Source organism: Coregonus clupeaformis, chromosome 24, assembly GCF_020615455.1.
Source record: "Coregonus clupeaformis isolate EN_2021a chromosome 24, ASM2061545v1, whole genome shotgun sequence".
Taxonomy (NCBI): Eukaryota; Metazoa; Chordata; class Actinopteri; order Salmoniformes; family Salmonidae; genus Coregonus; species Coregonus clupeaformis.
Window position 1 is genome coordinate 28,367,451 of NC_059215.1, and position 26,183 is coordinate 28,393,633.

The 26,183-nt window shown below is 44.4% G+C and overlaps 1 protein-coding gene across 2 annotated transcripts in view; it reads right to left on the bottom strand.

Moving 5' to 3' along the window:
• The window catches only part of LOC121538364 (plexin A3), a 128,658-nt gene that overhangs the window by 17,218 nt on the left and 85,257 nt on the right, over positions 1 to 26,183 (bottom strand). For both annotated transcript variants that reach the window (XM_041846295.1, XM_041846294.1), the window contains exons 10-17: positions 17,183 to 17,383; positions 8,974 to 9,070; positions 7,944 to 8,134; positions 7,640 to 7,788; positions 7,358 to 7,478; positions 6,593 to 6,729; positions 6,205 to 6,375; positions 5,532 to 5,625 (exon numbers count right to left, since the gene is read on the bottom strand). In XM_041846295.1, coding sequence (XP_041702229.1) covers positions 5,532 to 5,625; positions 6,205 to 6,375; positions 6,593 to 6,729; positions 7,358 to 7,478; positions 7,640 to 7,788; positions 7,944 to 8,134; positions 8,974 to 9,070; positions 17,183 to 17,383 — 1,161 coding nt within the window. The remainder of the gene's footprint in view (positions 1 to 5,531; positions 5,626 to 6,204; positions 6,376 to 6,592; positions 6,730 to 7,357; positions 7,479 to 7,639; positions 7,789 to 7,943; positions 8,135 to 8,973; positions 9,071 to 17,182; positions 17,384 to 26,183) is intronic.

Below are 26,183 nucleotides of genomic sequence, written 5' to 3' on the forward strand. Positions count from 1 at the left end.
GTCCTGCACGGTGTTGGGCTGTAAGCACAACCCCCACCTGTGGATGTCGGGCCCTCATGCCACCCTCATGGAGTCTGTTTCTGACCGTTTGAGCAGACACATGCACATTTGTGGCCTGCTGGAGGTCATTTTGCAGGGCTCTGGCAGTGCTCCTCCTGCTCCTCCTTGCACAAAGGCGGAGGTAGCAGTCCTGCTGCTGGGTTGTTGCCCTCCTACTGCCTCCTCCACGTCTCCTGATGTACTGGCCTGTCTCCTGGTAGCGCCTCCATGCTCTGGACACTACGCTGACAGACACAGAAAACCTTCTTGCCACAGCTCGCATTGATGTGCCATCCTGGATGAGCTGCACTACCTGAGCCACTTGTGTGGGTTGTAGACTCCGTTGAAAGCACCGCCAGCATTCAAAAGTGACCAAAACATCAGCCAGGAAGCATCGGAACTGAGAAGTGGTCTGTGGTAACCACCTGCAAAACCAGTCCTTTATTGGGGGTGTCTTGCTAATTGCCTATAATTTCCACCTGTTGTCTATTCCATTTGCACAACAGCATGTGAAATGTATTGTCAATCAGTGTTGCTTCCTAAGTGGACAGTTTGATTTCACAGAAGTGTGATTGACTTGGAGTTACATTGTGTTGTTTAAGTGTTCCCTTAATTTTTTTGAGCAGTGTATATATATATATGTATGTATACAGTGAGGGAAAAAAGTATTTGATCCCCTGCTGATTTTGTACGTGATCAGTCTATAATTTTAATGGTAGGTTTATTTGAACAGTGAGAGACAGAATAACAACAAAAAATTCCAGAAAAACACATGACAAAAATTTTTGAAATTGATTTGCATTTTAATGAGGGAAATAAGTATTTGACCCCTCTGCAAAACATGACTTAGTACTTGGTGGCAAAACCCTTGTTGGCAATCACAGACGTCAGAAGTTTCTTGTACTTGGCCACCAGGTTTGCACACATGTCAGGAGGGATTTTGTCCCACTCCTCTTTGCAGATCTTCTCCAAGTCATTAAGGTTTCGAGGCTGACGTTTGGCAACTCGAACCTTGAGCTCCCTTCACAGATTTTCTATGGGATTAAGGTATGGAGACTGGCTAGGCCACTCCAGGACCTTAATGTGCTTCTTCTTGAGCCACTCCTTTGTTGCCTTGGCCGTGTGTTTTGGTTCATTGTCATGCTGGAATACCCATCCACGACCCATTTTCAATGCCCTGGCTGAGGGAAGGAGGTTCTCACCCAAGATTTGATGGTACATGGTCCCGTCCATCGTCCCTTTGATGCGGTGAAGTTGTCCTGTCCCCTTAGCAGAAAAACACCCCCAAAGCATAATGTTTCCACCTCCATGTTTGACGGTGGGGATGGTGTTCTTGGGGTCATAGGCAGCATTCCTCCTCCTCCAAACACGGCGAGTTGAGTTGATGCCAAAGAGCTCGATTTTGGTCTCATCTGACCACAACACTTTCACCCAGTTCTCCTCTGAATCATTCAGATGTTAATTGGCAAACTTCAGACGGGCCTGTATATGTGCTTTCTTGAGCAGGGGGACCTTGCGGGCGCTGCAGGATTTCAGTCCTTCACGGCGTAGTGTGTTACCAATTGTTTTCTTGGTGACTATGGTCCCAGCTGCCTTGAGATCATTGACAAGATCCTCCCATGTTGTTCTGGGCTGATTCCTCACCGTTCTCATGATCATTGCAACTCCACGAGGTGAGATATTCCATGGAGCCCCAGGTCGAGGAAGATTGACAGTCTTTTGTGTTTCTTCCATTTGCGAATAATCGCACCAACTGTTGTTACCTTCTCACCAAGCTGCTTGGCAATGGTCTTGTAGCCCATTCCAGCCTTGTGTGGGTCTACAATCTTGTCCCTGACATCCTTGGAGAGCTCTTTGGTCTTGGCCATGGTGGAGAGTTTGGAATTTGATTGATTGATTGCCTCGGTGGACAGGTGTCTTTTATACAGGTATACTCTTTAAGAGTGTGCTCCTAATCTCAGGTCGTTACCTGTATAAAAGACACCTGGGAGCCAGACATCTTTCTGATTGAGAGGGGGTCAAATACTTATTTCCCTCATTAAAATGCAAATCAATTTATAACATTTTTGACATGTGTTTTTCTGGATTTTTTTACTGTTGTTATTCTACATTTACATTTACCAGACGCTCTTATCCAGAGCGACTTTCAGTTAGTGAATACCTATATATATATATATTTTTTTATACTGGCCCCCCGTGGGAATCGAACCCACAACCCTGGCGTTGCAAACGCCATGCTCTATCAACTGAGCTACATCCCTGCCGGCCATTCCCTCCCCTACCCTGGACAAATTGTGCGCCGCCCATGAGTCTCCCGGTCGCGGCCGGCTGCGACAGAGCCTGGATTTGAAACAGGATCTCTAGTGGCACAGTTAGCACTGCGATGCAGTGCCTTAGACCACTGCGCCACTCAGGAGACAGGATTCTGTGTCTCACTGTTCAAATAAACCTACCATTAACATTATAGACTGATCATTTCTTTGTCAGTGGGCAAACGTACAAAATCAGCAGGGGATCAAATACTTTTTTCCCTCACTGTATATACAGGGAGAACAAGTATTTGATACACTACCCGATTTCTGGTTTTCCTACTTACAAAGCATGTAGAGGTCTGTAATTTTATCATGAGACTGTGAGAGACGGAATCTAAAACAAAAATCCGGAAAATTCACATTGTATGATTTTTAAGTAATTAATTTGCATTTTATTGCATGACATAAGTATTTGATCACCTACCAACCAGTAAGAATTCCGGCTCTCACAGACCTGTTCGTTTTTCTTTAAGAAGCCCTTCTGTTCTCCACTCATTACCTGTATTAACTGCACCTGTTTGAACCTGTTACCTGTATAAAAGACACCTGTCCACACACTCAATCAAACAGACGCCAACCTCTCCACAATGGCCAAGACCAGAGAGCTGTGTAAGGACATCAGGGATAAAATTGTAGACCTGCACAAGGCTGGGATGGGCTACAGGGCAATAGGAAAGCAGCTTGGTGAGAAGGCAACAACTGTTGGCGCAATTATTAGAAAATGGAAGAAGTTCAAGATGAAGGTCAATCACCCTCGATCTGGGGCTCCATGCAAGATCTCACCTCGTGGGGCATCAATTATCATGAGGAAGGTGAGGGATCAGCCCAGAACTACACGGCAGGACCTGGTCAATGACCTGAAGAGAGCTGGGACCACAGTCTCAAAGAAAACCATTAGTAACACACTAGGCCGTCATGGATTAAAATCCTGCAGCGCACGCAAGGTCCCCCTGCTCAAGCCAGCGCATGTCCAGGCCCGTCTGAAGTTTGCCAATGACCATCTGGATGATCCAGAGGAGGAATGGGAGAAGGTCATGTGGTCTGATGAGACAAAAAATAGAGTTTTTTGGTCTAAACTCCACTCGCCGTGTTTGGAGGAAGAAGAAGGATGAGTACAACCCCAAGAACACCATCCCAACCGTGAAGCATGGAGGTGGAAACATCATTATTTGGGGATGCTTTTCTGCAAAGGGGACAGGACGACTGCACCGTATTGAGGGGAGGATGGATGGGGCCATGTATCGCGAGATCTTGGCCAACAACCTCCTTCCCTCAGTAAGAGCATTGAAGATGGGTCGTGGCTGGGTCTTCCAGCATGACAACGACCCGAAACACACAGCCAGGGCAACTAAGGAGTGGCTCCGTAAGAAGCATCTCAAGGTCCTGGAGTGGCCTAGCCAGTCTCCAGACCTGAACCCAATAGAAAATCTTTGGAGGGAGCTGAAAGTCCGTATTGCCCAGCGACAGCCCTGAAACCTGAAGGATCTGGAGAAGGTCTGTATGGAGGAGCGGGCCAAAATCCCTGCTGCAGTGTGTGCAAACCTGGTCAAGACCTACAGGAAATGTATGATCTCTGTAATTGCAAACAAAGGTTTCTGTACCAAATATTAAGTTCTGCTTTTTCTGATGTATCAAATACTTATGTCATGCAATAAAATGCAAATTAATTACTTAAAAATCATACAATGTTATTTTCTGGAAATTGCTGTTTTAGATTCCGCCTCTCACAGTTGAAGTGTACCTATGATAAAAATTACAGACCTCTACATGCTTTGTAAGTAGGAAAACCTGCAAAATCGGCAGTGTATCAAATACTTGTTCTCTCCACTGTATATATTTGCGAGAGAAAAAAACATATGGGGGATTGGAAGTGATGCAAACAATTACATTGATGGAAGATACAGTCTATCTGCAATATTAAAGCTGATCTACCCCCTAAAGAAGAAAATAAAAAAAGAGCTGTTTGAAAAGACCGCCTGAAATTTCAGCCTGTTTTGGTGGGATGGAGTTTTGGCCTGCCTGGTGACATCACCAGGTGGTACATTTGTTAATAGACCAATAAGAATGAGAATTCCAAACCTCTCTGCCCATAACAGCTAGTTTTCAGTTTTCCCCTCCCCACTCAGACCACTCCCAGACAGTCCTAGCAAAATTCTTGTTTGAGAAATTGCTCTCGCTAAGAAGTTATTTTTGACCATTTTAATTTAAAACAATCACAGTAAGGTACTTAATTGCAACCCAGAAATGATTGAGATAAAAATGGCTGCATTGGGCCTTTAAATCTCCCTATTTGCACTGAATGAAATTGTAATTTTTACCCTCGTTTTTAAGGACACACCTCAAATATTGCCATCCTCCCACCTCAGCGCAAGCAAGCTGATGTTAGACAGGTAAATTGTAGAACCTGGCACAAGGGGTGGAAAATGCCAGAGCGCCACTTTTTACATGCTGAAATTGCCAACTAAAGTGCGTTGACATTTGTGAAGCCTTAGCGCCAGACGAAAATAGAGCCCATAGACTACTGTGTAAAACCACAACACTGATGTTTCACTAGAATGCCAGTAGCAAAAGCTTATTGCGTAAGTCCTTGCTGCTACAGATCCGGTCAAATATATTGGCACCCTTGCACTTTACAATGGAGTGCAATGGAGCAGAATGTTTAGTTTTTTCTTTTCAAAACTGGTTGTATAGCTATTTTTACTCTGTAGGCACCTGCAACTTACCACAGTTGAGATAAATTACACAGTAAACAAGAATAATTGTCTCCAACCAAATTCATTTAAATCTTCAATAATTTAGTCCAGGCCATTTTTCTACTTTAAAGTGTTTCTTCTTGGTCCTGTGCAGTTGTAAATCAAACAAATACACGTGTAAACACCTAACGTTTTTTCAATTTCAACTTATTTGAGAATAAATAGTGAATTATGCAAGGGTGCCAATATATTTGACCACATCTGTAGCTATTCTACAGGTTAACCATTTGTAATAATCAGAGCGGTGCTGTGCAAACATGAAATGTACTCCCTGACGAAGGCCATGCAACCGAAACGCGTCAAATAAAAAAAAAAACTTGTTTCTATTGAACATGCCATCCAAATAAAGGCATTTTAATTAATTATATGAAGAGTGCCTTGGTCCTCCATTCTTTTTGATGGAATGTATTATATTTGGAACACTTACATTAGTAGTCTCTATTCCTCCATACTTGGCACGGACTTTGGGTTCCTGGATGGTGAGCAGGTTGGTACCTGTGACGGTGATCAAGGTGCTACCACTGAAACACAAACAGAAGCATGGTGGTTAAGAGCTATCAAGCTATGCTAAAGACCTGGTATCATGTCAGCTAGCTATTGCACACTGGTGATATGGGCAGAGAGAGAACAAGGAATGAAATAAGAACTTCCGTGTAGCAGAGGTGCTATTTTGCTACAGCATGTTGTTTGTATGATTTATCTTACAGTACTGTTGGGATTCAGAGGAAGCTCTACAGTCCCCTCAAGGGTCCCATGAATTAGGATTTTATATACATTAGATACATCATCCCCCATACTGTCTATTGTGCTTTAAGTGTCATGGTGAAATGGCTACAATGGGACTGTGTGGGCGTCTGTGTGTGGCTTTGGGGATCATGTTGTAATCTCTGTGTGTTCCTGGTTCATTACTGGCAGTAATAGATGGTTGGGCTGAGTTTCTCTTCAGGACTCTCCCAGGACCCTGGTCATGCTCTGAGAGGCTCCAGCCCGTTGGCTGGGAGAGGAGAGGAAAGGAGAGTAGAGGAGAAGAGAGGAGAGGAGGAGAGAGGAGAGGAGAGGAGGAGAGGAGCGGTGCTGGGGCTGGGATCACCACTACTCACTTCACTATACTCCAGTTGGGCTCGATGCTGGAGATGGTGGGGTCCTCAGTGTAGATGTATCGTGTGTCACTGCTGGTGACTTCGGCTTTGTCAATTAACAGCTTGATTGATGCGGGCCCCGAGCCAGACAGTGACGACGGTGTCACACACACAATGTCCCTGTTTGTCCTCCTGTGTGGTTTAGGCAGAGAATGTCATATAGTAGTATCTCATAGAATGAATTCACTGTCTGAAATGACACTCAAGACAATGTCATGCTGTCACACTCTCACTGTCACAGACAGAGTGTGTACAGTATGTTCAGTTCTGAGTGTACTGCACAGACAACAGTGCACTACTATACTACCACAGTCCATTCCCCTGAGGTGGGATCAAGCTGACTACTCACTTAACAAACAGACACTCCTCCTGGGCGATGAACACAGTGACAGTGCTCCCAGCGTCCAGATGACGACCTGATATTGTCAGCCTGGTCCCTCCAGACACGGGGCCCTTCTCCGGGCGCACACGGTTGAAGCTGGGGGTCTGAGAGAGGAAGGAAACTCACTGTTAACACCCAGCACCAGCAGCACACAAAACAATTATGCAGTTTTTGTGAAAAGCTACAGTGCAACAAACCGATTCCCATTATATTTCTGGTAATTGCTGCAACACACTGCACTGCAGTTTAAGTATTTTCAGTAGCACAGTGACAGTGACATGAGTGAGAATGTTATTTTCTTCTGTAATTAGTTACATACGTAATTGCTCCATGCACATGTATTCATTTGGCTGGGAGCTGCGTTTGGGTTCTGCTGTAATAGAACTGCAGGACTGCTATTGATTGCTCGTTTAAGGGCAGCAGTGAAGCCCATTCATTTCAGTCAGCTGCTCGGCTCGCAGGCTGAGGAGATTATAAACTAACGTCACATTCCTGTTTCACCGCTGCTTAATGCTCCATTGGGATAGCTGGGTAATTACTGTATGTCACATCGGCCACACTTTCTTTCACAACATGTTCACCATCTCTGTATTGCAGCATAAGACTAGTTAGTTCCCGGGGCAGAACCACTGCAATTGGTTGGTATCCTTCCTCTGCCTCCGGAAACGGCCAGACACTTTCTGCACAGTCATCGTTCTGGAAAGAGATGGGGTCATGTGGGGTCAAACGCACCACAAAGGAGTAGGTCTGGGACGATTGAGTGCGGTACTCTGCACTGCACACCCCGATACACAGCTCCACTGGGCCACCTGGAGAGTGGGGCAACAGCGCCTCGGACATGTCACACACGATCCTGAGGGACAGAACACACACACTCAGCTGTCAGTCAAAGGCCCACTGCTTATGTTGCCTAATGTTAAAACGAAATAGAGTTAGCAGACATATGACCAAGTATCACTCATTTACTTGCATACCATTCAAGTGAAACCCTATTGACAAAGTCACCACACTCACCTCTCAGCGCTGATGTACTCGGAGGGCACAGGGTTACAGCGAACCCCAGCCACCTGGACATGGGCGATCTCCCGCACCTGCAGCCCGAGGTTCTCCCCCTCGATCATCACTCGCGTGCCCCCCTCTTTGGGCCCTGTCAACGGGTGGATCTGTCCATGGAAACAGGGTCAAGGTCACGGAGAAGCAATCTCCCTGTCAGCATGCTCACACACAGCAGAAGGCCTGGGTTCAGAGGCTCTAGCCCACAGAATTAAACACAACCATACAGTATTATACACAGTATATCTCTGTGCTCCAGTCTTACCTTGCTGATACGGGGGTGGCTGCAGCGGACGTTGTGTCTGCCGTGATGCATCCAGTTCTGCTCCGGGGTCTGGCAGTGCTGCCTCAGGAGACACTTTTTGTTGTCCAGGCACCAGCCACACTCAAACGCTGTGCTGGCCTTCAGACACAAGCCACAGCTGTCCCTCTGGGCCTCACACTTATACAGCAGGGCTGAGCACAGATAGACAGATACAGAGACAGACAGACAGACAAACAGGGAGGGTTAACACTCGTCTAAGATGGAGTCTGAGACAGAAAGGTGAGTGGGTGAGGCGCGCTGCACAGCACAGGTCCTGAGCTGCTAATCTCCCTTTATCCCCTGCTCAGCCTCGTCCTCACTCCTATGCAGCCGCCTCGATAACACAGGTTTAAAGGTGAAGATGGTACACAGAGTTATTGACCAGTTCAGGAGGAGAACATAATCAAATACTGTGCAGCTAGCTACATGACTAGCTCTCTCCTCTCAGCTCATCTTTGCGCAGGGCCAATAGCCCAGTGGAGAGATGCTATCTGCAGACTGATTGTGGAGAGCTACAGGTCTCTTTCAGAGTGGCCTGATGAAACCAGTGAGATAAAGCTCCTTTGAGGGAAGTATTGACAACCACTATTTGTCCCCGACTTGCAGTTATACAAGGTGTGTTCATACAAAACATGGGACTGCACATTTAGTTCTGTCTCTTATCTCTTACTCACCTACAACAATGTTTGTCAATTTAACAGTTTTGAAGACAATAAGAAAATAACTGCACAGGCTTAATCCACATTTGCGATTGAATTATCCCACTGAATATGATTTATTGTGGTAGCCATAGCCCCCAGCACTGTACATAGAGTGAATTCATCACTCAAGTGCCACTAGAGGGCTCAGCAAGGGATGACCACATATTTGACCAGTGTGTCTGTTGTTTCGCTGTTGTGTGCCAGTTATGTCTTCGATTTGTCATTTACACTATTTAGCTGCAACACTATTATGAAGAATGTATGATTCTAGAAATTATAAAACAACATACCTTTCATGGTGGGAGGCTTGTCGATGAAGAAGTCTCCATCCCAGACGATAGAGAAGTCAACAGGCAGGTCTCCCGTCTCGTCCCCATCATACCAGTACTGCAGGAGGAAACACACATAAAAACCATGAGTCAATCATCATACTGTACTGACGGTGCATAAAGCCCAATATCATTCAGAGCATGACAAGCCTTCATAGGGCCCTATTAATAAAGACAGTGGCACTCATTCCACTTACTGTGGTTTATGACTTGGCTCATCAGTATAAACTGAGTTCATGGCTGGCATGGCTGGCTGGCACAGTGCAGTGGAAATCATAATGCTATACTATACACTATACTGTACAACGAAAAACACTTAATCTGCTCTGTGTAACAACCCATTAGCCATTAGCCACTAGCCTAGCCACTACATTGCATAGCTGTGAGGGAGACAGGGAGACATAGTGGCTTTTTTGACAGACTAGGCTTTGAGTTAATCTGGCTTTTTGTAGAGAGAGAGAGAGAGAGAGAGAGAGAGAGAGAGAGAGAGAGAGAGAGAGAGAGAGAGAGAGAGAGAGAGAGAGAGAGAGAGAGAGAGAGAGAGAGAGAGAGAGAGAGAGAGAGAGAGACAGAGACAGAGAGACAGAGAGAGACAGAGAGAGAGAGAGAGAGAGAGAGAGAGAGTGTTGCTGCCCTGTGTCTGTCAGGTGAAGGAGGGGGTGGTGGTTTTCCTGCCTGTGTTTTAATTAGCAGCAACACTCAGAACACTAAGCCAGCAGCAACCCTGAGAGAATATCGCTGATCAGCCACATTGATCCACGGCCAGAACACTTATGGGTGTTCATAAGGAGGCGATGGAGGAATGAGGGCAGACGAAAAGCAAGGGAGGGCCCTGAATTCAGCATTAAAAAGGGAACTTATTGCAAACCACCTTAAGTTGACTCTCAGCAGATTCAAAGAGAGAGAGAGCAGCTCCAGTTTGATAGGTCAGCTACTGTATGGACAACCAAGATGGAGGTTCCTGTAGGTTCCTGTTGAACCGTTAAGTCTTGATGGAAGTATCAGATGTGACACATTTATCCATCCATACCTCACCTTTATCCATCCATACCTAACCTACATAAATCAGAGCTGAGGAAACAACCAGCCTCTCTGAATTCCTCATCAGTCCAGGGGCATGTTAACTGGAAGATCAGCTGTGGTATGTTTGACTGTGTTTGAATGTGTGTGACTATTTGTGTGTGTGTATGTGTGTGTGTGTGTGTGTGTGTGTGTGTGTGTGTGTGTGTGTGTGTGTGTGTGTGTGTGTGTGTGTGTGTGTGTGTGTGTGTGTGTGTGTGTTGGTTCTTCTATCCTTGTGGGGACCTAAAATCCCCCAAAGTCCCCACAACGATAGTAAAACAAGGAGAATTCTCCCTCGTGGGGACATTTCCCACGTCCCCATGAGGACAAAGGCTATTTTAAGCTTAGGGGTTAGGTTTAGGGTTAGGGTTAGAATTATGGTTAGGGTAAGGGGTTAGTGCTTAGGTTTAGGGTTAGGAGTTAGGTTTAGGGTTTGGCTTAGGGTTATGGTAAGGGTTAGGGTTATGTTTAGGGTTAAGGGTTAGGGAAAATAGGATTTTGAATGGAAATTAATGTTAGGTCCCCACGAGGATAGAAGAACATAACATGTGTGTGTGTGTGTGTGTGCGTACGCTCACATGCCTGTGTGTGTGTGTGCACGCATGTGCATGTGTGTGAAGGTTTGAATCTTTGTGCAGCTGTTCTGTGAAATATCTGGAAGCAAGTCCAGCAGGGAATGTAGCAGTGTGGATGCTGAAAGGCTGAACTAAAGCCCACTGAACCTGTCGACACGTGGCTCCAAATGTTCTTACATCTCTATAGGGTCCAGTTGGTTCTGCGGGCACCAGTCCATAATTGAGGTAATTTATGGATCAGCAGCTCCCTGGGTGGGGTCACTGAATTAACTTCCCCCAATCATATCACTTCACAGAGTCACACAACAAAAACTCAACTCAACTTGAGACCATCCTCACTCCTATCCATCAAACAGACATATAAACTACAGCTAACCTTTGTGGTGTCTGTTTTTCAGCCCAAAAATTGAAAGTCTATCGGAAATGCCTCATTCAACAACAGCATTTAGTGAAATGGTTGATAAGGCCAACGATATTCTTCACAGTCCAATGAGGCGTTACATTTGTTCAATAGGTAAACTAAATCAGGTTGGTGAGTTGATGGCAGCGTTCAAAGCCTTGGCAGGTTCAGAAACAGATATTAATTTGTAAAAATCTAGGTTGTTGTCATGTACTCTTCCCAAGGCCCTGATAATGAAAGCCACAGGAGAGCCATACAATGTGTTTCTGGAATTAATATAATATGTATTTCTTAGCCTTCTCCCTCTTTTTCAAGAGAAAGGCAGGCAGCTTTGAGGAGATTAACGGTTATGTGTAAACGGGGGGAAGCTTTTGTGTTGGGTCATACAATGCAGCTTATCTCTGCCAGTCGTGAATTGATTTTCCTCCGGCCTTGGTTCCACTGGATCTGAGACTAGCGAGTGGAGACAAATTGGCCTGGTTCTGTCAGACAGCTCTCTGGCGAGGCGAGTCATTGAGGTAATCTTACCTTTAAAAAAACAAATCCATCACTGGATACAGATATAGAAAAAACATTTCAAACTTGCGCTACCCTTTGAGACAAGGACACTATTTTTATGATTTGTTGTCTACTTATCATTCGGTTTTAATGGGTTGCAAACAACAACAATGGAAGATATTCCTTTTGATATTCCTTTTGATCAATGAAAATTGGGTCTATTGAAGGGACTAATGTGAGAGATACACATTGTAAGCAAGTTCATTTTACCGTAGGAATTGGGTGGCAGGTAACCTAGTGGTTAGTGCGTTGGGCCAGTAACCGAAAGGTCTCTTGTTCAAATACCTGGGCTGACAAGGTGAAAATATGTTGATGTGCCCTTGAGCAAGGCACTTAACCCTAATTTGCTCCAGGGGTGCCGTACTACTATGGCTGACCCTGTAAAACAACACATATCTCTGCTGTATGTGACAACATTTTTTAAAACTATATATCAAAGACGATACATTCAGAGAAAAAATACACATTTATAATTTGTGTTTATTCCGAATAAAGTAATTAAGATTTCAATTAGGCCATTGAACACTGACAGGGATCGACTGTATTTATCTGCAGCGGCTTAACCATCAGTCTAAATGAAGAGGACAAATACTGTACTTAAGATGTAGACTGTGAGCAGTAGAATTGGCTGCAACTGTGCCATCGATGCTGGCTCCTTGTAGTGACAGAGTGAAAATCTATTTACCTTAATGATGGAGGCTTTCCTGTTTCATTTAATTACATTTCGAAATTTGACCGACTTCAGCAAAATTACCTTTGAAAAAGGGTATTTTTCCTTCTTAAACATACACAGTAATTAATAGGGAGTCCATATTAGTGAACATAAATGATATTTTCTGCAAACCACACTTTCATCATTCTGATTACTGCACTAGGAAAAAATTTGTACTTCGTCATGGTGACAGATTTAAGGTCACACTAGCTTGGTTAAAGAAACAGATAGGGTAATCTGGAATGGTTTTATTGCCATGGTTGAACTTGTGTCATCATATTTGAGGTAAGTGCATTAACCCAAGAAAACCAAAGCATACTTTTCACATGATGACACCAAAGCATTCTTTGTAGATGACTTTGGGAATCTAAAAAAAGTGTTCAGAGCAGGGGTAACTAACGCGCTGATTTCTCAGTTAGGGGAATACAGCTGAGGCTCTCTCCCCTTCCATTGCTAGTGCTTAAAGCAAAACAAACAGGATGAAACAGGCTCATAATTCATGCTATTGATTGATCACCTCATTTAGTGGACAATTTATTCCACCAGACCCCACCTGCTACAGAGCCTCACATGCACAATCCAGTATATCTAACCTCAGAGACCGACAGGGATGCAATATGCAACAATCACAAGAGAAAGGATAAATACCATAGCATTAGAATGCCATTTTCTATGGTTAATACAAAGAGCAGGTGTAAGATAAACCTACCTAAAAATATATGTATGCAGTGCACAATATATCATATCCTACTACTTAGTGTGCATGGAAGCATGTTTACACTGACCATGAGGTGACATTCCCCACAGTATCACTAACATGTAGATTGTTTCATGCTACATTTCTTCCATTAGTGGGGCCTTTGGTGTCAAGAGCAGGGCAGGTCATTTCCCTTCCCAGCTGTATGTTCCACTTAGAAGCACCAAAGACATTCATAGTCTGATTGGGCACTTGATGAGAATAATAGAATAATGAGGGCATGCTGGTTCAGAAAGCCTGAAAAAAGAACATGTAAGTGTTTTTATTCAAAAAGCTTTGCTACCATCGTCCGGGAATAATGGTGTTCTTTGTGAGAGCACTTTCCATCAAATGGGTAGTTCAGAACTTGGTCATTGTGCAAAAGGCTTTACTGTACGTTTCCTGGGTAACACCGCCAATGCCTGTCGCTAAGGGGTCAGCAGCGCTTAGCAACACTTACGTCCATGGATTCATTTGGATTTCCTCTCATCTTGATACAAAAGATGAAAAGTCCCATGTATGCCGATTCAGCCTATCAAAGGTTATACGTGTGCCATGTGTAATCTGCAACGTAAAGCATGCTGTCAAACAAAAATGCACAAAAAACCTTTACATTATCAAAGCAAATGCTTATTGAGTTTTAACGGCAAAGACCCTACTTATCATTTATTTCAAAGGCAGTGTGCATATGTGTGGGGGGTGTATCATACTGATTTATTCCGGCTATGGCAGCACATTGCTGATGTCTGCAGTACAAATCAAGCGGGAAGACAGATAAAGGAAAGAAACAAGCATGCATGCGTTTGAGCTGAATTACAGTACATCTATGCGTTTTGACATGATACCAAATCACATTTCTGAAGGATATCGTACAGTTGGGGAATGTGATTTATGGATTGATGTGGATCAGAATGAATTATCATATAGAGTTGTCTAATCTTTATGCATATGTACCTTACAAAAAGGTACTGTATTTCTCTTTGGATGCAGGTGGGATGTGGGTCATGCAGGATGCACCTGCTGCAGTATAATTTAAATTACATGTATCCAACCACACCAGCAGGAAGCCAGTATAATAGCTTAACAGTATCTGTTCTATTTAGCTGGACAAAATGAATGAATGGAAATGCCAAAGTAGAGGCAGAGAGACAGGGAAGAGTTGGAGCATGGAAAGAGGATTGCGGGCAGAGGCAAGGGTACAACCTTGTGTTGTATTTATGCAGGATGTGCTGTCAGACATATGTGTTGTTCTGGTCTGTTTACTGGTCTGTCTGTCTGAGGGCAAACTGCTGTTATCTGTCTGCATCACTGACACAGGGCTACTCTAGATCTGTGGCGCATAGACATCGTTCACATGCTGAACTGCACATCACGGGTCAACTTCACATACAACAGTCCTGGAAACACACACACACCAACATGGACATACAAGCCTAGGGCTAGTTTCTCTGGTGAATGACAGTTCTATGTACTGTATAGTGGACTTTAAAAATGTATTTACCAGGACAAACCAGTTGCCTATAAATGTAGATAAGGGTACACATACAGAGAGAGCATTGTGAGAGTGAGAAAGGCCAGGCGGCGGGAAACAGCAGAGAAGTGGGAGATGGGAGGGAGGCTTGTTGGTCCACTAGAACACCCCCTCTCTCCCAGGGAGGGTCAGGAAGGGGCCCTGATTAGAAGAGAAGATCGTCACAGGGATAAGAGAGCTGATAAGAGGACAGTTATGAGGCAGTGATGGGGTAATATGAGTGGTCCGGCTGTGTGTTTAGTTCCCATTAGATGAATCAAATCAAATCAAATCTGAGTAATATCTCTGTTAGTTCCACCCTGAGAACATTTACATCATCAAGCAGGGCCAAAGTAGCCTGGGCGCCTGTCTGTTTCTGCTCTTCTGTCAACTCCTTATGGAATTGTCATGCCAAACAATGACACGGAGTAGAAGGAGTGAAATGTTAGCTAAACAGACTGGTACCCAGGCTAGGGCCAAGGCTACAGCTGAGTCACATAACTATCACTCAATCTCTGCATTACTGTACCTACAATAACAGCTTTAAAGCTAAACCTGACAGTGAAATCACATTAAACTGCAACATGCTACTAGACTAAAGTTGAAGTTGCCCTGTCTGGTAAAACATATTGGCACAGCTGGTGAACATGTCCAACAGCATGTTTAACCTAACTAACCCCCACCTCAGAACAGGGGCCTCCCATTAGGGCAAAAGTGCTGACTGATACCTGAAAGTTCTCAGTGAGGGGGAGACTAAACAGCAGTTGATATTGATTGATTCAGCATTGCCCATCTGAGGACACTCACAATTGCATTAGCATGGACCCCATGGCCTCAAAGTCACCTGGCTGCAGCAGTCTTGACAGCCACTCGTCTTGACGGCCATACTGATTGATAGTCGTTGCCGCTGAGTTGAGTGTGAGGGGAGGGCGGACAGCACACACCCCAGGGACTGAATGTAATCTGCGGCATGTCTTTACTATGGCTAGATTACTATTCAGGAGAGATCCATCAGATAGGGGGAGAGACAGAGAAGGAAGGATGATGTGGCCCTAGCCCGCTGTGTCACAGGTAATCAGACTATCAATTAATCTAAAGATCCCTTCCAAACAGAGAGAGGGGGAGAGGGGGCTGGGAGAAAGAAAGAGAGAGACAGAGGGTGAGGGTAGTAGCTACCAGTCAGAATGGGGGAGGGGAGTCGATGGGGGAGGGGAGTAGTAAAAAAAATGTCAGTGCCTGAATATCAATCTCAGGGCGTGGTTTCTCTTTCTGTCAGATTGAGATGAAGCAGGGGAGTGTGAGGGAGGCCTAACATTTACAGTTTAATGTTGTATACTCAGCCTGTCCGTGTGTGTGGTAAACAGCCTCAAATGTTTACCTCTAGCTGAAGTGATTAACACACTAGAGTCCATCTATTTATGCTGATTGCCTCACTATATTCATAGAGCTGTTTCATTGTTCACACAGCATCTGCAGAGTTATGCTTTGAACAATCCAAACCCCAATGCCCAATGCTCTAACCTTTGTGCACTCACTTAATAATGGTCTACCACAAAACTACTTTCAATTTCATTTTAAATGCATAGCTGTAGCGTGCGGGTGGGGGTCAGAGAAATAAATAATGATGAGAGGGAGGAAATGAGTGAAAGCAGATGGAAGGACAACAGTTGCTCTTCGCGGCAGGGTCCTTCCGAAGGCCTTCACAATGTAGTGCGCCAGGCAGTATGTGTCAGCCAGGGAAAGGACAACAATCAATCCTAACCCGACCCGCTGGGGAAGGCCGTGTGTGCTGGATACGTGATCCTCATTATTAAATTGCCACGGGATATCAATTGTCCTGTGTCGAAGGACAGTGGCCCACAGCCTGACCTTTGACCTCCAGGGGTTAAGGGGGTTAGAGGGGAGACACTCCGTGGCAGAGGGAACGCTGCGGCCCCTCCACCCACACCACATTCCCTTTTCCTAGGTCACATTGTCCAACCAAATTAAGACCCACATCCTGTGACTGGCTAATTATTTTACAAGATTCCCTGGGGTTACTGTGACAACCAGATGGGTCACAGAAGGCAGCCGTCTGTAACATTACTATGAGACAGAGGGAGTAGGAGAGAAAGGGGAGAGAGAGAGAGAGAGAGAGAGAGGGTGTTACGGAGCGAGAGAGAGAAAGAGGGGTAGAGAGGAGACTCAATGTCAGCTCTTTGACATGCCACATCTTTCACTGGGATTGAGAAAACAACTTTAATGCTCTGAATTGATGTCTTTGCTGATTTTGCGGATAACGTTTTTTTGTGATCAGTGACTCAATGGAAAGTCACCTTGATTTTTCTGCCTATTATTTCCATGTGAGAGAGAGGAAGAGAGGCAGAGGGGGAGGCATACTCTTTCTCTATACAAGTATTGGTAAGGGACCTGTGGGAAACTATTTCAAAAGATCGGTGTAAGATATGCATAATAGTATAAAAGTACAAAAATAGTTTTTACACTGGACCAAGATTCCAAATCAAATAACAATTTACATTATCTTTTACAGTAAATACTGTATAAACAACAACATTCTGAGGGCCTGGAAATAAGGCTTTCAGTGCGGATAAGTCATATTAATAGGCCATGTACTCACTGAAGTGTTCTGGCACTGGATACATGAGCTGTTGAAGCGTACAGCTGGGATGCGTTGCATCTTGCCCTGGATGTTGAACACACACTCATAGTTCTTCTGTCCAGACTGGGGCTGAGGGAGGTTCCGGGCTCGCAGCGTGATTGGACGAATGATCCCTGCAGGTACCAGGATGTCACTGGTGGGCAGGATCTGGGGACAGCCCTGAAAATCAAGAATCACAAACAAAGTTACAAATTAACACTCTACTAATTTTCTTTGCAAACTCATTAGAATAAGGGATGCCAGAACTGATTAATAAACATAACATTCATTAAAACTTGGTCTCCATAGCTAAAGAAGACGTATTGATTCCAGTTTATTGAGCGGAGAGCAGCAGTGAGTTATGTCCATTAGCAGCTCTACTTTCCCAACAGGGCAGAGGTACAGCCAACCAGATGTGAGAGATCTGCACAGAGGCCATTAAAAGTGGAATAGCTTGAAACCAAAGCAAACGTAGGTTAAAATCCCTATTACACAGCTGTTGGATCCATCTCTGATTTTATGAGCCACAAATCATATTGATGAAGCGGGAAATTAATATCTTCCTTAGTCCTGCATGTCTGCCTGTGCTAGTGAGGTGAGCACAGCTCCAGAGCCCAGTTAGGGTCCAGGCATTTATCACAGGGATTACTATTGACATTGCGGGAAACAACACATAAAGGATCTCGGAAGTCACAGGAAAGTCACTATTGATGCAATGATTACAATCCAAGAAAATTGCCGATGTGCGCATCCCCAACCGAGATGCCACGGCAGCTTAATGTCCCTTCAGACCCCCTGTGTATTAAAGGATCTTTAGAAATAATCTGTTATCCATTTAGCACTGAACAATAATCAAGGAGGCTGTAAAAGCAATTTGCCAGACTGGAGGTGATAAATCAGAGGCCTTGTCTGGGTGGGAGGAGACGGCAATTGACGAGGAAGGCGGTGGGGCGGAAGGGAGGGAGAGAAGCCTCTGTTTGCAGGACAGACACACCGAGCACCAGCCAAAGCCATGGTAACAATGATGCAACTCCACAGCCCACACAGCCATAAATCTTGCGTCTGGCAAGCGATTTGTAAAGGTTTGTATATTGGTGCATCAATAAATCTCCTTTTCATATTCTGTGGATGAAGAGAAAGATTTACTTCCTGCAGGGAGGTGGTGGTGGGCACAGGTGGTGGTGTTAGCAGGGTTCTGCCTGCTATATGAATCCGATTTATCAGCAGCGCCATTGAATAACCTCCATCTCCATAGTGAGGACAGAAGGTTCCAGACTGGGGATGGTTAACCTTTTGGAAATGATGAATGGCTCAAATCGCTTCTCAACGCTGCTTTGTCAATTGGCAGGTTGACGTTCAAAACACCAAATAGATCCACTGATATCACATATGCCACATCGAGTCATCAGGTACCTAGCCTCAACACCTGGTTTGCCAGAAAATGCTAAATCATGTTCAGTATGACAAATGCATACATCAAAGGTAATGTGAGTGAGAACATTTCTGAATAGCAAAACTTTCCCTGGTAACAGCCAAATACATTTGACTACATTTGTCAATTTTGACTGGATTCAAGAGAGGTCTGCCATGGTGAAAAATGAGATGAGACTAACATCATCCTAGCAACCAGGCGATGGTGTACAGTAGCACATCCCTGATGGCCTAAGAGCTACTATCTTTGTAGAGAGCTCTATTCAATGGCTGACATATACAGTAAGTACAGTGGACCGGGTTACTTAGGGCCTGCTCATTGGATTTCATGGCTACCTACATCAGAGTAAAAACAACATCACAAAGATGCTTTGAGAGGTTGGCACATCAGAAACACATGATTCATTTAACAGAGTAGTACAGCCACAGCAGTAACATATGTTAGGTGAGGACTCATGTTTAATTTTTTTTCCCTTTTCAATTATTTAAGTGGACACATTATAAAACCCAAAACTACTATTACATTGCTTCGGAAGTACTTATTTCTACTACTTTTATCAGAAAAGCGAGAGTGTGTTTAATCCAAAATGTATCATTCTACTGGTCATTCAAAATAAATGTAAGTCGCTACACAGTGTTCTCTGTATATGCAACACTGTCACGTATAAGGACAGAGGCATTTCTACTGGTTTCTCTCAGTGTAGTTTGAATGTTTATGAATTCCTCTGTCTGCGTTTCAGGGGAATTGAATACAAGCGTAACCCCAAGACGCCACCACCATTTCCCCTTCATTCCCGTCTGCTAAATTGCATTAACAAGCTTTAATCGGCTGCATATTAGGGGTGAAACAAGCACAGGATAAGTGGTTTGTTTATCAGAAACGTTTGTGTGACATTCTAAAAAGCCCGGGGCAGGTAAGTGAGGTTTGTCATGATGAATTGGGACTCTTTTCACAGGCTGACTGGAAGACAAAGAGGAGGAGGAAGGGGAGGACCATCCTCCTCAGTGAATTTCATACAAATAAAAATAGTGAAACATTAAAAAAGTGATCCTTTTTAGATAAACCTATACTGAATATATTCACATCACCAAATAATTGATTAAAACACACTGTTTTGCAATGAAGGTCTACAGTAGCCTCAACAGCACTCCGTAGGGTAGCACCATGGTGTAGCCAGAGGACAGCTAGTTTCCGTCCTCCTCTGGGTACATTGACTTCAATACAAAACCTAGGAAGCTCATGGTTCTCACCCCCTTCCATACATTTACACAGTAATTATGACAACTTCGGGGGGCGTCCTCCAACCTATCAGAGCTCTTGCAGCATGAACTGACATGTTGTTCACCCAATCAAAGGATCAGATAATTACTCTAGTACTGAAAGCATAAGCTATAGCTACCTAGCACTGCAGTGCATAACATGTGGTGAGTAGTTGACTCAAAGAGAGAGAAAGACAATAGTTGAACAGTTTTGAACAAATAACTGTCTTTAATAAATGTCTTTAAATTATTATTTATTTTTTAACATTGGAAGTGATGCAGACAACTACATTGATGGAAGTTAAAATCTATCTGCAATATTAAATCTGATCTACCCCCTAAAAAAAAAAAAAAAAAAAAAAAACAATGTCTTGAAGGAGAAGCAAGAGAGAGAGCTAGCTATATTTTGTTGTATTGTTTCTTCACTTTCACTTAGCTAGCGAATGAAGCTAGCTAGTTTAGCCTACTCAAACACCCGGCTCAAATAGAGAGGGATGCTATGTTAGCTAGCTGTTTATGTCTATCCAACACTGGAACTCTTCCAAGTCAAGGTAAGCTTTTGGTTTGATTAATTTATTGCTACTGGGACCCGCCGGTTTAACTGCTAAACTGCTTGCTAACTGCACAGTGCCTTCGGAAAGTATTCAGACCCCTTAACTTGTTCCACATTTTTCTCATCAATCTACACACAATAAAAAGGTTTTTAGAAATTGTAGCTAATTTATACAAATTAAAAACGGAAATACTACATTTTTTATTTTACCTTTATTTAACTAGGCAAGTTAGTTAAGAACAATTTATTATTTACAATGACAGCCTACACCGGCCAAACCCGGACGACGCTGGGCCAATTGTGCGCCGCCCTATGGGACTCCCAATCACGGCCGGTTGTGATACAGCCTGGAATCGAACCAGGGGGTCTGTAGTGATGCCTCAAGCACTGAGATGCAGTGCCTTAGACCGCTGCGCCACTCGGATTTACATAAGTATTCAGACCCTTTACTCAGTACATTGTTGAAGCATCTTTGGCAGCGATTACAGCCTCAAGTTTTCTTGGGTATGACGCTACAAACTTGGCACACCTGTATTTGGTGAGTTTCTCCCACTCTTCTCTGCAGATCCTCTCAAGCTCTGTCAGTATGGATGGGGAGCGTTGCTGCACAGCTATTTTCAGGTCTCTCCAGAGATGTTAGATGTTAGATCGGGTTCAAGTCTGGGCTCTGGCTGGGCCACTCAAGGGCATTCAGAGACCTGTCCCAAAGCCACTCCTGCGTTGTCTTGGCTGTGTGCTTAGGGTCGTTGTCCTGTTGGAAGGTGAACCTTCGACCCAGTCTGAGAACCTGAGCGCTCTGGAGAAGGTGTTCATCAAGGATCTCTCTGTACTTTGCTCCGTTCATCTTTGCCTCGATCCTGACTAGTCTCCCAGTCCCTGCCGCTGAAAAACATCCCCACAGCATGATGCTGCCACCACCGTGCTTCACCGTAGGGATGGTGCCAGGTTTCCTCCAGACGTGACGCTTGGCATTCAGGCCAAAGAGTTTAATCTTGGTTTCATCAGACTAGAGAATCTTGTTTCTCATGGTCTGAGAGTCTTTAGGTGCCTTTTGGCAAACTCCAAGTGGGCTGTCATGTGCCTTTTACTGAGGAGTGGCTTCCATCTGGCCACTCTACCATAAACGCCTGATTGGTGGAGTGCTGCAGAGATGGTTGTCCTTTTGGGAGGTTCTCCCATCTCCACAGAGGAACTCTAGAGCTCTGTCAGAATGACCATCGGGTTCTTGGTCACCTTCCTGACCAAGGCCCTTCTCCCCATTGCTCAGTTTGGCCGGGAAGCCAGCTCTAGGAAGAGTCTTGGTGGTTCCAAACTCCTTCCATTTAAGAATGATGGAGGCCACTGTGTTCTTGGGGACCTTCAATGCTGAAGAAGTGTTTTGGTACCCTTCCCCAGATCTGTGCCTCGACACAATCCTGTCTCGGAGCTCTACGGACAATTCCTTCAACCTCATGGCTTGGTTTTAGCTCTGACATGCACTGTCAACTGTGGGACCTTATATAGACAGGTGGGTGCCTTTCCAAATCACGTCCAATCAATTGAATTTACCACAGGTGGACTCCAATCAAGTTGTAGAAACATCTCAAGGATGATCAATGGAAACAGGATGCACCTGAGCTCAATTTCGAGTCTCATAGCAAAGGGTCTGAATACTGTAAATAAGGTATTTCTGTTTTTTAGTTTTAATACATTTGCAAAGATTTCTAAAAACCAGTTTTTGCATTGTCATTATGGGGTATTGTGTGTAGATTGCTGAGGATTTTTAAAATCCATTTTAGATTAAGGCTGTAACGTAACAAAATGTGGAAAAAGTCAAGGGGTCATAATACTTTCCGAAGGCACTGTGCACTGTACTCCATGATTGTAGCTGGTTTACTAACAATTTAGTTCTAGTAGCTAGTTTGACTATGACGTTCGCTAATATGGTGACAATGATGTAGGCTGTGTGAAGCAGTTAGCGGTTATGATATGCAGGTTTGGCTTGGAAAGTTTTTTTTTACCTGGTCACAGACAGCTGATGTGTTGTGCACTGAAGTCCACAAGCGAAGTGAAAACGTGAGAGGAGTAGATGCAAGAAGGAATTATACAAGCAAAATGATCATGCTGTTTGTATGTGGCTATGAAAGTGAACTGTTTGCGTGTGATCAGGGGTGTATTCATTCTGACGATTCTGTTGAAAATAATTTCTTAAATGGAAGCAATCGGAACGAAATGGGGATAAACATACCAGAATTTGTCCAATAGAAACTCTAGTTTGTAACTGTTGGACTAATGACTACACCCTAGATTAGCTAGATGCAGGCAAGAGTGTGCAAGGCGGTATTGAATGTGTCACTGTCTGTCACCTTGATTACTTACAATTTTCTCTCAACCTGTGCACCTACGTTATAAACTTTCATTCATAGGCTAGGTTGGGTAAAGGGAAAACTTGAGTATCATGTAGTAGCCTAAACCTATCAATGTTACATTGAGCTGGGTGAATGGAATATGAATGACAGTCATCTAATATGCTGTAATAGAAATAAGGCCATGCTCATTAAAAAAAGATTTGTCCTCCCTCATCTTAAACCTCACGACCACCACTGCTGGCTATGCTATAAGACATGTAATACATGTGAGGCTAATGCAATAAGCCATGTAATAGAGGAGCAGTCCCTCCTCGGTGATAGGCCTACACTACAGTAACAGTATAGTCTCTGAGGCAGCTGTATATTCCCCCCCAGAAGGGCCGTTCCCTAATGCTGATTAGCACCCCATTAAGAAAGCCCGGGCAGTTTACAGCCTGTTGACAGTGTTTCCATTAACCGTATTGTGCATATCCCAGTTATCACACAGCTAAGCACTTTTCTCTGTTGAAACATTAAAAGCCAGAGACGGTAGTGCGGTATAATCTCTCTCTCTCTCTCTCTCTCTCTCTCTCTCAGCAGTGACTAGCAAAAAGGGGCTGTTGCTGCTTACATATACGTACATTTCTCCTCCACCATTGCTTAGTCACTGTTCTTTCCCTTTTCTATTTCTCCTCTCTTAATCCCATTTACAGTCTCCATTCGCTGTAATCCTTGAAATGGGCTCCCTACGCGTGGTAGAAAAAACACAACCCTCCAAATCATCTGAGAGCTGCTCCAATTAAACCCTAGCTACACGGCAGGCTCCTAATTCTTCCTAATCAAACTCAAACTAGTAGCTTCTAAACTCAACGTGGGAAATATATCGATTGAACACTGTCAGTGTGCTATTCTGGACTCCAGTATCTTCTACAATTTATAGATAGATATTTAAAAAAAATACTAATAGAAAAGCAACCATCTAAAAAACAACAACATATGATATCATAGCTGACATGGAAATATCCCTTGATGACAGAGAAGGATTCAAGCCACTTTCTGCAACAAAGACCGGTAGACTGAGGCAACAGAAAGTTCTCACATATAGGCTGTTACCAATAACAAAGCATGCAGGGAACCAATTTGATCTTGATGTTTTACATGCAAAGTGTTCTGTAGCTTATCACTCTTGTTTGGCATGAGAAGAGAAGACAGGGAGGAGGGCCTTATGCTACTCGTCTGTGGGCTGTACAGTGGCCTCTGGTTACACAGTGAGTAATGGGCCACTTTGGTTTCTGTGGCCGTGGAGGGGACTCGGTAATGGGCTGCTGGTGACAGATGCACACAGTGTCACTTCCTGTCTTGCTGAGGCCCTGATCCTATTTTGCCGTCCCCACCACTGAGTGCCAGGACCACTGCCATGCTTCCTGCCGGGCTAATGGCTCCTCGGTCACTCATCCCACAATTAATTACTGGGCCATCACTCGTTAATAAAGGGCCGTCCCACTGAGACACAGCGCCAAGGGGAACAGAGGGTTGTTTTGGAGAGCCCAGCAGAGCACTGTTTGATCTCAGGGGCCCTCTGGGACAGGCCAATATGAAAATGTGTCTTTGAGCTCTCACTAAATATTAGGAGTCCCAGTGAGACGCTCCCCCTGAGCTGGCGAGGAGCTCCCTTTAAGGTTAAAGATCTGCATGGTGTAATTAATTTTAGTGTAATGATTAATGTGGGGGAAAATGTGGGACGGAGCAGGCAGCACAGTATCTATCTGCCAGCCTGTCTGTCTGTTGGGCTCTGTGACTGGCTGGCTGGCGGGGCCAGAAGATTATCTTCAGATGGAAAATCGATTCCTACTCTGATCCTCTCAATTGAGGAGCTGAGGCTGAGAATAAAAGAGCATCCTTGGTCGTGAACAACTCTGTTATCTCTCGGTTTAACAAACCAATTAATGTAGTAAAAAAGCAACCTTTCTCATCACAAAGCCTGTTTCCAAACTCTGTATGCAAGATTTGGACTCAACCCTTACATTTGCAGCACAGCAACGTCTTAAACCCATATCAGGTTTCACTCATTCAAAACATTCCCCTCTCAGAAACCAAACAGTTTACGGCTGTTCGTCCCCACAGGGATGACTTTTCCCACCCTAATGAACCTGGTGAAGGACCAGTAATGAGCAACCATATATCCAATGTAAATAGTAGTCATCATCACATCACTGAATACACTGACTAATGACGCTACCCTATCTAAATGACAACACATGACTCAGGGCAGGAACATTTTACATTTGCTTATAGATACATACAGAATGAAACTTTTCTTCAGGGGGGAAAGGGGTTTGTTTTTTATTTCTCATTTCCTGTGAGCTATGCATCCTTGTGGAGGACAGTGAGTTTGGAAGGAGCTCAGTTCTGATCCAGTCCTATCTCTCTCTGCACACTCCTGGGCTGAAGTAGGCCACTGTGCTGTGGATTATACAGTAGGATCTGGCTGGCTGGCGTGTCCTTGGAGAGGCATGGGGGAGAAACCTGTTCAGAGCAGAGCAACACATCTCCTCCCCCCAGCCCATAGCCCTGTCTCTCTCTCTCTCTCTCTCTCTGTTTTTCTGTTTGTCTGTTTGGAGTGCCCCCGCTGTTTCTCTGAAGCACCTCTCCAACCCAGGGCCAACACAGCCCTGGTAGCACACTGGAGAACAGGGCTGCAGATGAGACATGCTCCACTGACACAATCACACACATACACACACAGACAGACACGCATATGCACACAGAGAGATACACACACTAGAGGGCTGCATTCCTGCGGGACCTGCGTGTCCAGACAGAGTTCATTGCTCCGCGGTCGTCATTTTTCGACCTGCGGTCAAACAAACAACTTTGGGATTAAAATATTTTTGTTGTCCCACAGATTATTTGGGAATGGTCGTCTTTCTGCTTTGTATACGTTAGCCTAGGCCAGGGATGGGCAACACTTTTGCCCCAGCTCCAGCTAACACACCTGACTCCAATAATCAACTAATCATGATCTTCACATTAGAATGTAATGTTAGTTTAATCAGCTGTATTTGCTAGGGATGGGGAAAAAGTGGGACACCACTATGGTCCCCGAGGACTGGAGTTGCCCATCCCTGGCCTACCTATTGTATTAAAAGGCGACAGGTAGCTTAGTGGTTAAGAGCGTTGTGCCAGTAACCGAAAGGTCGCTGGTTCTAATCCCTGAGCAGACTAGGTGAAAAATCTGTCGATGTGCCCTTGAGCAAGGCACTTAACCCTAATTGCTCCTGTAAGTCGCTCTGGATAAGAGCGTCTGCTAAATGACAAAAATGTAAATGTAAAAGCACATCTTTGTTGCATTATTCACACACTCAGAATTCACTGCTTCAAGTTCAGTAGCCTACCTCTCCTCTCCTAG